Genomic DNA, 13475 nt, shown 5'->3' on the forward strand with positions numbered 1-13475 from the left:
ACTTCAAGATTAACCTTCCTCTTAAAGAATTTTTTCTGCTTATTCTCACTGAAGATATTTTTTTCCCATTATTTCTTTTTAGCACACCTTCCCCTTCAGGATGAAGCTCAACATTAATGACTGACTTCAGCCAGACCACCCTCCCAACATCCAGAAAATCACGATTTGATTATGTTACATAATTTCTGTTTCAGATTTTTTGGTACCATTGAAAGAGTTAGAAACAGTTACCTATTAACAACTCTTTGCTCAGTATATACTTTAGGTAATATTTCCCTTCCTACTACTACAAACATGCATTTGATCCGTTAAACTTGGTATTAGTTTAGTATTGACCTTAAGACATTTTTTTTCCTTTTTAACTGAATCTTGTGGTTTACCAAATGAAAAGATACTTTGAAAACCACTTAGATTTTTTCAGACCACAGTTCTGTGCTCTGGATAGCTTTTGCATTTCTTTAAAAGCAAATTATACAGCCTGACACCACCTAGATTTACTGAAACCAGTTAGTTAGTATTTCTGCATATATTGTAGATTTTGGAAGTCTTTTATGCAGCTCATAGCCTTTCTGCTTGTCTCTTGTAATTCTTAAAAATTGTGCTTGCTTCCTCTCTTATTTGCCCAATAATTATTTATGCTCCAAGCCCTGAACTACTGGGAAATTTTTTCCATGTACAGACAGCAACATCTGCATTTTCAGCAGTTTAAAAATAACCTTTCTCCATTCCTCTGTTCTTCCTAGCGGGGGAAAAAAAAAAGGCGCCAGGGCAGCAGTTTTAGAAAATTCTAAAAGCTTGTTTGTTACTTATTTTGCAATATGGTCTAGTAGCTCTAGTCTGCAACTAACAATTTCCACTACAGCAAGCATGCTCAGCAAGAGAAATCATCACCTGAGATCTGAGTAGAAGTCAGAATACAATGGATGGACAGAAAGAAGATAAAGGAAACCACAAGGTCAGTTAGGTACTGTGGTACAGTTGTAAATACAAACTATAACACAGCAGGACAGGAGTAGTTAAAAGTTTATACCTGACATCATGTAATTGTTTTGGTTGGAAGAGACGTCAAGATCATTGAGTCCAACCGTTAACCTAACTCTAGCACTAAACCACATCCCAAAGAAGTTTATCTACGCATCTTCTAAACACCTCCAGGGATGGTGACTCAACCACGTCCCTATGCAGCCTGTTCCAATGCCTGACAACCCTTTCCATAAAGACATTTTTCCTAGTATCCAATCTGAACCTCCCCTGGTGCAACTTGAGGCCATTTCCTCTTGCTCTATCACTTGTTATGTGGGAGAAGAGACCAACACCCTCCACGCTACAACCTCCTTTCAGGTAGTTGTAGACAGTGATAAGGTCTCCCCTCAGCCTCCTTTTCTCCAGGTTAAACAGCCCCAGATCCCTTAGCTGCTCCTCCCAAGACTTGTGCTCTAGACCCTTCACCAGCTGGGATCACAGCTCAGTGAAATTAAGGAAGAAAACACTGAAATAAAGTGGATTTCATACCAATCCTTTTTTGGTATATTAAAAAAAAAAAAAGTCAGCAATGTGCCTGAATTTAAGATCTGTTAAATGGAAGATTTGTGTTACCACGCTGTATAATTTCTACCTTCACTATTTTAATCCTCTGGAAGATACCTATAGCTGACAAGGAAACTTTTTTTTTAGGCTTTTTTTTTCTTTTACTTTATTACAGGAACCATTTCATCTTTGATTTTAATAGATTAGTTTAGTGCAAGACATCATTAGTAGCAAAAATAAGACAAGATCAAAAGCTTCCAATTTGCTAAGACTTTGCTTAATTTAAAGGTAAAAACAGGAACTCCTCATGGATACAAGAGTTTTGATAAAGAACATTACAAACCAAAATTGCAAAACATGGGCCTCCTGAAAGAGGATACGAGAGCTGCAAGTGCGTATGAGCTAAGCAAACAATATTACCACATGTAAGCACCTTCACAAGCAAATCACCAAGCAGATAAAAGTACTAACACATTTTTAATGTTTGAACTCAGCCAGATAGCCATCAACCTCTCTATTAGTGTAGCTGTACAATTATGGCACAGGATGATATTAAACACACGCACAAAACATTAATAATTGCATGGCCCATTTCCTGAAACAAAGTAACAAACCTAAGCATCTATTTCACAGAAGTCCAAGATCCCCACTTTAAAGTTGCTTTTAAATGAAAAAAGCTGTATTTTTTAAGTGTTCTCTTTCTCCTATGCAGCAGAAGACTCCACAACAATAGGCGTTTATACCACCCTTTCTATTTTTCAGCTAGAAATACCATTTCATAGGGTATTTCAACAAACAGTGGTGTTTATTCCTTAAACAAAATTCCTATCTCTTTGGCATCTGACTACATTCTGTTTTTCAAACTAAAGACTATATAGGAAGATTTTACTTTCAAGATCATTGTTCAAAACATTACATTTACACAGGTGTACTTAACTTTTAAAAACACACTTTGTTGCAAAGAATTCTAACAAACCTAAAAAAAAATAACCAAACCAGAAAAATGCAGACTACTGGGCTGTCTTCATTTACAACTGTGAAGTGACAGAATAACTCCTTGTTTTCCACAGAGCATGCATTAACTAGTGCTTTCTCTTAATTCTGAACAATAACAAACAAAGAAACAAAAGAATCTTAATTCTACCAGGAAAAGCTGATCTGATAATTTATGTTTCAAAACAATGTGATCTTATTTTTAACTTCTGCAGAGTTCATCAGTCAAAACCAAGTTGCGCACTGCTTCAGTAGAAGATTGCACCTAAAAAAAGAAGCCTGAAAACTATTTTTCATTCTTAAGCATAAGTTACCAAAATGTTTTAAATACAGCTACGAATGCAGCTGCCAAAAACTGCATTTCATATTGTGTTTGGATAAAAAGTGAAATAACAAAGTTAGCCACCGTATTCAATTCACTCTGTTGAATGATCCACGATCATCTCTTCAATGCTAATACAGAAATACTTCACCTGCATTCCATCAAAAAACCCCCCAAAAAAGCCCTTCCAGATCTCAAGTGTTCAGTGCTTCAAATCAACTGAATTTCCAAAGTAATGCTGAAGTTGACACCTTCTGTTACTACACCTGACATACAAATCATGAATTAAATTCAAAAACATTATTGACACACCAATGCAGATATTCTAGTGCATTTACTGGAATCTGAAATTAACCCTTGTTTGTGTGTCAAGACAATGTAAAAAATAAATCCCACTAACAAAAAAAAAATCTTTCCCCAGAAGATTTCTTTTTAATAACCCAAGTATTTATCTTGAACAAGTTTTATAGAACAAAGAAATTACTTTCATGAAGAAACTAGAAAATAATTTAACAGGATTCAAGTAGCAAAGGTTTGTTTTACAAGTGAATCTCACTCTTATCATCAGTGCAAGCGCAGTTTGAAAATGTTTCAAATGGATTGTTTAAACAGTACATCACCCAGTTTAGTCAAGCTCACTTTCCTCTCCATGAATTAAAATATAATACATACATTTTACTGTAGAATACAGGAACAAAAGTAAAACCAAAAGACCTCCTAAACTTGAGTACTTATTGAAGTTCAGTTTCTAACATCAAGCCAAAATTAGAAACAACCAAGCAGGTATCATCAATCTTTCAGCGTTAAATTACTGTAAATACTAGATCTAACTGTACCAAAAAACCATAACCAACCATCCAACCAACCAAAAACCCCCAAAAACCTCAAACTCAAAAATCAAAAGCTTTTTCATTTTGTTAAAAGGTGTCCAAAGAAATATCCGCCAGTTGCAGTCAAATTTGCATCAGAAGCTGCTTTCTCGGGAAAGATTTCTCCCTGTGAGTATTTGTAACATATTGCATTGCCAAGTTTCTATTCAAATAAATTATTTTCTGATAACATTTAGCTGATAAAACCACCTACAATGTGGACAATGTGGATTTTTGCAGCAGAGAAATAATCAGGAATTGATTCTAAATTCAAGATGATAGTTCATGTGTTATTTCTTGCAAACATAAGGTCCCCTCTAATGGTAAGGTGTTGGAGCTGGTATTGCAGCACTTCTGTGTCAGCAGGTTCCTTAATGCTCATTTTGTCTAAATTGAGGTAGTCCAGGGATTTTGAATGAGACCTTTTACCTTTTAAAAGGCAAAGAGGCAGGGGACCATGAAGTGCCTTGTAAGGTTCATACGGTAAAGCCTTAGTGCATTTATCCCCTGAGCTGGGCATCCGTCTCCTCCTCCTTCCATTTACTGCTGGGATCTCATATGGCTGATAGTACCTACTTCTAGTTTTGTACAAACGGGAAGAACGTGTGAGTCCTGAATCAAGCTGTTTGGAGAGCAAGTTCGGCCCAGATTCTCCTTTATTCTCTTCACTTCCTGTACACTTCTGGGCTAATTTTAGCAGCTCCTCTCCAGTCGTGAAGCCAACCAGGTAGTTAGAATCCATGTGAAGGATCTGATATCCCGCAACCGTCCGTCGCATTGGTGAGCAGGGGGTACTGGAACAGCGGGGCTTCTCTGCTTCCATCCTGCCTGCAGGACTCACTGCTGCAAGAGGCACAGGGAGGGTGGATAGGGTAGTTCTGGACTCTCCATTTATGTCAACTTCCATTTTAAACACAATGCTATCCTCCTAAAAATAAAACAGAGCTTAATCAGAAATAGATCCTTTATGCAAAGAGAACCTGAGAGAGGATCGCAGAAATGAGATTTTGTCTCACTCAGAAGTCACAACCAGTACCTAAGTCTTGTCTTATCCTCTACAGGGTGTTGCATAAGAAAACCATCACTGACATCTGCCTTTTGAAATTATCTTGGGTGTTTTTTTAGTAAAAGATACTGTAAGTATACTCCTGATATTCTTAAACATTAAACACATTCTTGAGTAATACTGTACACAAAAAAGCAGCATCCTCCCAGCCCAGTTTTTCATCCTTTTAGTCCATTTGATTCCTTACAGTGCCTCACCTCTGAGGCCATCTACATCCATCAGCACATCCACAGAAATTTCTCCCATATTCAGCTGTGTATTTTTTCTATTGACAAAAATCTCAGTAAATGAAGCTTTTAAAAATGTTTAACACCTACTACCTCAGTCAGGCACAACTACAGACCAGACCTCATCTAATAAGCATACTGCAATGCTTCCCTTTTCCAGATGTGAAGACAGTTTGCTTTAGATTCGAAGAATGGCATCCTGGCTGTTCAAGAGCTGTCTTCACAGGTCTTCAGCAATCCTCCCCCTCAAAAAAACCTATCACTCACAATCAATCAAACTCACACTATTGTTTTCTAAAGTATTTCTAACAAAGGAAACAGTATACTAGCATTTAATGAATATAGCATAAGATTCTTATAAGCATCTTAAGAATAACCAATACACTGAATTCTATGGTATTTGTTTTTCTGTTTCTTCTGGAAACAGACTATTTTTCCCCCACCTTTTTTTCTCCTCACAACCTCTCAAAATATACAGTTTGATGCCTTTACAGATACAGCTGTCTGCCACAAGCCATTACTATCTCTAACATGGAAAGGCAAGGTCAACTACACATTAGTGGATGCAAGAACAGAGAAGGCTTGATTATTTTCATTTCTTTGTTTTAAGCATTATCTACACCATCTTGATGACACAGCTACTTCACAAAATAAAAAGGTCACATTTGTTTCCAAATCCATGCTTCCTTCGTTATCAGCTTCCCCTTTGCTCCAAACAGTAGCTAGTGAATCTCTAGACAATATATTTCACAAAAAAATCAGCATATCTTTGTAATGTTTAAATGAGACTCAAAGAAGAAAGGAAAGTTGGTTGCAAGTGTCAAGCAGAAACATAATTCTGAATTTCATTATAGGTTACTGCAAACCACATTCAAAAACTCAGCTTCACAAATGAGACTGACTTAAAACATACTATTATCAGTTTGCACACTTTTAAAACTGGTACTTTCTGACATTCTGAGGCTTAGGAGGTCACAGGCTGAGTAGCAAAGATGCAACAAGCAAAGAAATATTTTATTCAAACTTCTGCAACTAGACACCCCCAACATCCCCATCAAGATCAATCTCTATTCATCTCAAAATAAGAGAGGAAGCTGCGCGCAAATCTCACTTGCAAAAGAAAATAAACTAGCATCATTCAAAATTTAAACCTACCTTGTTTCTGTTCAGGGATTGGGAAGGAAAAGTTTAAGTAATGTTCCCACTTCTGCTTCCCTGAGTAGTATCAAATCAACCTGCTATTCCCGTCTTATGCTAATAAACTAGGAGTAAACAAAATCCCCATAGTTTTGCTGAAGAGGATTTTATCTGCCATTGACAAACTTCTATTATGGAGAGACTATTATTAATGTTCCTTTAGTATTAAATGTCTTTTTTCAGTTCTCATAATCATGGTCTACTTAGCATTTGTCATTACCAGTTTTATGTAGCATCACTTTTACAGATACACAAATACACTTAATTCAGTGAGCTTTTAAACATTTTGAATTTAACAATACAGGTAACACCGCAAAATTTACATAAAGAATTAAAATACTGAAGCAAACCAAACACCAACGTTTTTCACTCAAATAAACACTCACATGAAACTCAAGAATGTTGCCCATTATATTTAATTGACTTTGGAATATATTTATAGACTAAATTAAAACTTTCTAAATAGCAGAAGCAGTTCTGCTTCTTACTTATGTACCGTATCTCACAGTGAAACAATAAATATGGTGAGGTTTCAGTCAACGAGTTGAAGATATTCACAACAATTCCTTAAGTAGAAATTATAGTTCCTCTAACATCAGGAACAAGGCTACTGAAGGCATGGCACAGAAAAATTTTGCATTAAAACTTTTGACTGCCCTGTGCTTTTTGCCAAGAAACCTAAACATTTAACTGTTCCTGTTTTTTAATGCCCAATTTTTACCCTGCAGCTCAGAAATCACTCCAGTAATCTTCTATAAAGACTTGACCTGTTCTGTAGAAAAGCTGAAATGCTAGTAAAAGGTATAAATAAAATAGTAATACAGCAAGGTTAGAAATGAATCATATTATGTAGCCACATGCAAACAGCAACAATAAAAAACCCCCCACCAAATCCAACAATCACTTGCCCCAGCAATACATGCCCTAAAGAACGGGAGGGAGGAAGAGATGTGTCCATGCACTTTTTGAGTTAAAAGAGCCTCAAGGACTGGAAAGCAACAAAAAGGCTCTTCACAGAACACAGTTTTTAAAATTTATTTACTTCTGTTTGAAACATAGGTGTGTGCCCTTGTAACAAAAAGCAATCAACTTTGAAGAATAACTATAAGCAGAAGGAAACGAGGCAGGAGTTCACTGTCAAACAACTACTTCTCCCTGGCCAAAAACATTACAATGGAAGATCAGAGAAGAAAAGCCTTCAAGTCAGCAAGCTCCAGCCTAGTACTTCAGCCTGAAACTGCAGAATTTCCATTTCTGTGCTTCAGGGCAAAGAACAGCCCTAAAACCAAGAAATTCGACAGACACTCTAGATGCCAAGTCTGCAGGTAGTACCATTTCTTAAGAATCACAAAGACCTGTCTCATTGATAACATGCTCATTATTGCAATAAGCAGATGGCAAAATGGAAAGATGGCCAACTCTTTTACAGAGTCCAACATACTGCACAGAGATATCAACACAGTTTTGACACTTTCCTGTCTCTGTGCTGTCATTACATAATATATACAATGCACTTAAAAGATACAATGTCTATCAAACATCAGGAGTAAGTAAAGCCATCCAGCATATGTAAAGCACATACGAAGCCAGAATACATCTTTAATTATTACAATTGTCTGTGTTTGTGAAGGAGAAGAATAAGGTCTATATCTTTTCCCTTGCAGTTTGACAAGAAAAATTCACATACATATGGTATGTGCTCTTGGAAATCCCGTCTTGTTTCTCTGTCACTGAAATATGCTTATGGAATTACATACTTGTAGAGCAAAGTTTTCTGGAAATAACTATTTCCAATCTGCAACTAAAACAAATGAAATACTTAGTTGAAAGGGAGGAAAATGAGCTAAAATTCAGCTATGTAAGAGTATCCACAAAGGTGACATATTTCTTTTTCTAGAGCTGGGGCAGCCAGGCCATAGACTTCGAGATGTATGCAGCTTGTGGGTTCTTCCAATGCAAGTTGATGATACTGCTGCACATGCTGCCAGAGACAATGGTTGTTTTTAGCGATGCTTGTTATCTTCAGCTGAAGGGACGTAGGCTAATGTTGCTTTACCATGCTCTTGACATGGGAAGGGGGTAAAACAAGATGAATCACAGAGAACAAGCACATGAAAGGTATCAATGAATATATGTTTTCTTCACCAACTCTTGCTGTTCTTAGAAGAAATTCCAAACTAAACTAATGAAAAAGCAAATGGGGGTAACATTAAATAGTTGTACCACATGAGACAACATTCAGATGAAGAGTGAAGTTTAGTGCAGATTTTTTCCTCAAAATTAAATGCAAGAAAATGAAATTATGTATAAAGCGTATGTTATGATCCTGCAGGCCTTAAGAAAACAGATTAACTGATACTGCTAAATTCGTAAAGCCAGTGCATTAACTACATGATGTGATACAAAACAACAGTCCACAAAAAAATCCATGAAAATGGTAACTACCTAATGTGTTTGTGTGTGAGGTTCTTGTCAATAGTATCAAGCCCTTCAGCAATCCAGTACAATGGACAATAAATACCACCCAGTTTATACAGAACAAGGAATCATTAAATGTTTTGCAAAAGATTAAATTAATCTCTAACAATGTGTTCCAACTGCAAGAAGCAAGAACTATTTAACCAGTTTGTTAATTCTTGTTATTAATGCAGCCTTAAACAGAAAACAATGATGATCCAGGAAACTACCTTTTAAATAGGAAGAGGGTTACAAATTAATTACTGAGTAGCTACAACAGGAAACTCCAGTAACTAGCTCATCCCATGGACAATTTACACAGAGAAGAGACAGATGGAATTTCAAGAGTCAGTCCAGGCTAATGAATTGTGTATGAGCAGACTTATCAAGCAGGAAAAGTAGAAGAAAATGGAAAGCCATTTAACTTGTAATATCTCTTTGCCAAGTAATATTAGATGGAAGTATTTGACAGAGGGTAACTTTTCAGATAATTAAAACAACTTCCATGCTGGATAGAATCACAGATGAAGACTCCCCCCCGACTCCATCAGTAAGCTGATGCTTCTGGCCAGCATAAAGATGGCTGTGTACTATCGTCACTCATCAAAAGATAAAATGGTGCGACACGTGTAAAAAACGCGATGCATACTGTAACACAAACAGCTTTTATTTTTTAGTTGGTTAGTAAGTTTAAAAATGTTTTCTTTGTAACTGTATTTTATTTTCCTGTATTTTTTATTTTCATCTTCTCACCAACCAAAATCTTAGTTTCACTTTCAAAGTTATCCTCTTTCCAGTTTCAGGTTAGCCCACTTGGAAAAAACAAAACAAACCAAACAAACAAAACCCCCAAACCTGACTTGTCAACAAAAATTAAATTGCCTTTTAAAAATAATAAAGACAGATTGGTTTAAAAAAAAAAAGTATTGCAGATTTCACTGAATAAATACTGATTTTTGTCTTTAAAAACCAAAATGCTAATGTGAATAATGGTCTCCGTTGCTTTTATGTCAGATAAGAAATGCCTATTTGGTAGTTTCCTGTGTTGCCACATCTGAAAATACAGCTCTGCAGGTCTTATTTTGAAAGTATCGACCTAAACAAAAAACAATATTATATTCAGCCTTTGACTATGAACAGCTATTCAAAGAAAGCTACTGGTTAAAAATAAGACATAATCAAAGATACCAGGAAAAATATGTTTAATCAATGTAATTTAGTTTGTTTTGTTTTAATTGAAGTACTTTAAAGACTAGTTCTTTGCCTTAGCTTGATGCAACCTGCAGCAGATATTTAGGTGTCTGTTGGAAAGGTGTCTCATTCACTTACACCATTCACATTGCTAAAGGTCACCTCCTCAAGCTTACTAGAGTTATGTATACAACAGCTTTAAGTTTTGTTCTCTGCTTTCTTCTCAAATGGTCCTTTCCATACTAAAATGCTATCTAAAAATAAATGTTTAAGTGTAATGCAAGTATGGAATAAAAATTAACAAAAGCACAACAGCACATGCAGGTACAGTAAGTTTGTATTCAGCTTACAACTAGTGTGAACAGAAAATTTTGATGTAGAATACTCAGTTCATCTGACTTTATCATAACGTACTGCATTTGCACATGATTATGCAAGCCTGGTGGACAAACCGCCAGCATAAGGCTGGTCAAAGAATACGAGATTATAAAGAAAGCCATGTTACTATGTCAGCACTGTTATGCAAGAACTTAATTTCAGCAATCGCACTGCCATTGCCTTCCTTCTGTTTCAAAGTCACTGTGAGAACCACTGTCCTCCATCTTCATTACTATAAAAAACACTCTTACTCAAAGGAAAAAAAGAATAAAGCAACCACACCATGTAAGACAGGATTCAAAATATACAATATATAAATTCAAAATATGGTTCAAAATACATGAACAGCATGAGGGTGGTGGGAGGAGAAGTTTTCAGTAAGAGAGACAATTGGGAAAAAACTGCATAATTCTACTCCTTGTGGCAAAATAAAGCATCAGTTCCCCACTCCTCACAACAGTCATCCTGGAAAATGCTCCAAGGACTCTTACTGTATTCAGGAAGAGACATGTCAGGAGTCAGGCAACTACTGGTACAAGCAGCAACTCCTCTCCATCACTCTCACTATGATCTGTGTAACTGCAGGCTTCTGTCATCAGCCCATTTCCACAGGCAGCTATGTAAGCATGTATGCAAGTATGCACAGTGACGTACTGCACCACTCTAGAGAGCACACTAATAAGCAAAGATATGTCCACAGAAAGCATCTACTAATGCATATCAGTTGCTATTTTCTTTATGCCAGCTAAAACACCTATGTAAAATAGCATATAACTAACTTACATATAGAGAAATTAAGACCTGAGACTATTTTTCTACATACCTGTAGAATACTCAAAACAGCGCCTCAACTGTTCAGACACAGTCCTCCAATATCTTACTATGCAGAGACAGAATTGGCAAAACACACCAGCCAATAAACCAAAACAGCTTAGCAAGCTTCATACTCTGTAAAGTAACACTAATGCATGTTAGATTGCATAAATGCAGGAAATAAGTACAATGGACAGTACAATCAACATGTAAACAGAACTTTGACTCTTCACGAAGCAAGATTTATTACATGGAAATATAAAGTTACCCACAGAAAGCTGGGCACTAGTGCACTTTGTCACTATCAACTGAATAGTAAGGCCATATTCAGGTTTAGCCTTGCCTAAGAGTGTTCATAATGGTATGGGGACTGCTGGTGGTGACAATGAGGACAGCTATAAATAGTTATGGACAGAGGTGCTAACAGGTGAATTCCGGCTTTTCCACCGTTTATACTGTTAACAGCAGCTGGCATCGAAAGCGCACCTGAGCAACCTCACCGCCGGCTTCAGGCCCTGCGTGACAACTCCCCGGGCTTCCTGTCGCACACGGGCACGGCGACCAACACCCTGGTGCGCTGGAGACCCGCTCGGAGACCCGCTCAGCCAGCCATGAACGCGATGCTCACTGCCTGCCCACCGCACCGCGCTCATCGGCGGCTGCTGCTGGGGGTGGCGAAGCAGCCGCGGGCTGGGACCGCAGGGCACACAGGCCTGCGGGGAGCCCCTCCAGCGGGGAGCGCCGCCCGGCTGGCGGAAGAGGCGGGCGGGGAATATGCGCCAGGACCTCCGCAATGTGGAGGTCGAGCCCATCTGAGGCTCCCAAGCCGGCAGCGGCCCCACCGCGGCGCCCAGCACCGCTGAGAGGGGACAGAGGCGCCACCGCCCGCGGGAGGGCTGGGCCGCGCCGAGCGGCTCACCGTCACTCCCGCCTCGGCCCGGGGGCGCGGGCGGCAGGACTGCGGCTCGCAGCAGACCCCGCGGCGGCCCGCGCCCGCACCCACCACCACTGCCGGCCGCCACACACCGACCCCAGGCCCCACCGCCCGGCACCGCTTCCGCCGGGGCGCCAGGGCCCGCGCCCCTCCGGGGCCTTCCTGGACTCACTCGCCGAGCCAGCTCCGGCACCCGCTCCGTGAGGCGCGGGCAGGGCCCGAGACCGCGGAGGCCGAAGTGCCGCCCGGCCGGCTGCGCGAAGCGGCCTCATCCCCGCCTCCTACCTGCGATCCAGCGTGGCGGGGCCCTGCGCCGGGCGCAGAACGAGTACTGAAGCGCCGACTACTGCGCGCCCCGCTGCACTCGGCCCGGCCCGCCTCGCCTCGCAAGCTGGGTCTGAGGGCGGGGCGGCGGCGGGCAGAGCGCCAGCTAGTGGCGGCGGGCGGCTGTGAGCGCTGCTGAGTCGGTCCGCTGCGAGGTGGCGCGGCCCGGCGGCCGGCGGCGGCTACCCGCAGCGCAGCGGGCCGGACCCGGGCTCGGCTGGCGCCCTGACCCCCTCTCGCCTCCTTCCCATCCCTTCCGGGCTCCCGTCTCCCTGTAAAACCGCCCGCCTCGTGCTGGTGTCTGTGAGGAGGGCGCCGAGGCCGAGGCCCGACTGTGGCACCCTGGAGCTACACGCAGCTCCCCGCGGTTGGGGCCAGGGTGCTGTACTGGAGGAGGCAGTAGACACCAGATCAGCTGGACCGTAATGATGTCTTGATTCATGAAAATCTTGACGTACGGTTTGTACTTTAAGGATTTGTATTGTGTAGAAATACTTCCTCTGCATCCATGAGTAAAGTGTAACTTCCCATAGGAAGATAACAGGAAGACAAATGAGAAACTCGAGGTTCTAATGGCCAATAAGTCTTACAAGAGGGACCACAAAGACTGGTAAGAGAGGACCATCCTGCCCCAGAAATAAACCAGGATGATTGCCAAGAAGCATGGAGTCAGCAGAAATCGGCGGTAACTAGGGGAAAGGTAAAGATGGTAAGGGGAGATCGCACCCCCTGACTGAAAAAATGCCACCTACTCAGAAAAGCCCACTAACTGAACATGCATAGAAGAATAAATGCAGGCTGTACCTTTAAACCAAAACGAATAAAGTTTAGACCAATGAACTTTGAGGATGCAGAAATATGTATAAGATGTTGGCAGTGGCTGAAAGTTGAAATGTATTATAAATATGTTATGCAGCTTGCTTCAGGTGTGCTAGCTTTGTGAAGGATCACCTAGCACCCTTTTCTGTGCAGAACTGTAAATCAAGTATATGGACCCTGTGTGTGAGTTGGTGTCTGCACGACAGGTAAATATCCCACCTTTGGGGACAAAAGTAGGAGTTGAAATGTCTTTCTTGATCTCTCTGCAGAGGCGACTCTGGAATGCTAACTAGTGAGCCTTGTTGGCACAAGCCTTACCTTACCCTCATTCCACCTATTCGGATACTTTCTGGCTTAA

General features: G+C 40.3%; 1 protein-coding gene across 1 annotated transcript; it reads right to left on the bottom strand.

Annotated features, from left to right (window-relative positions):
* Positions 1 to 1578: 1578 nt before the first annotated feature.
* MACIR (macrophage immunometabolism regulator) lies at positions 1579 to 12330 on the bottom strand. The gene is made up of 2 exons (XM_065657048.1): positions 12260 to 12330; positions 1579 to 4639 (listed from the first exon to the last, which is right to left on the bottom strand). The coding sequence occupies exon 2, from the start codon at positions 4616 to 4618 to the stop codon at positions 3995 to 3997; it is 624 nt and encodes a 207-aa protein (XP_065513120.1). The 5' UTR covers positions 4619 to 4639; positions 12260 to 12330; the 3' UTR covers positions 1579 to 3994.
* Between the last annotated feature and the right edge of the window lie 1145 nt (positions 12331 to 13475).

The sequence above is a fragment of the Caloenas nicobarica genome, chromosome Z (assembly GCF_036013445.1).
Source record: "Caloenas nicobarica isolate bCalNic1 chromosome Z, bCalNic1.hap1, whole genome shotgun sequence".
In the NCBI taxonomy this organism is placed as follows: domain Eukaryota; kingdom Metazoa; phylum Chordata; class Aves; order Columbiformes; family Columbidae; genus Caloenas; species Caloenas nicobarica.

Coding starts and splice junctions, on each gene's coding strand:
- MACIR (XM_065657048.1), bottom strand. CDS start 4,618: ATGGAAGTTGACATAAATGGAGAGTCCAGAACTACCCTATCCACCCTC.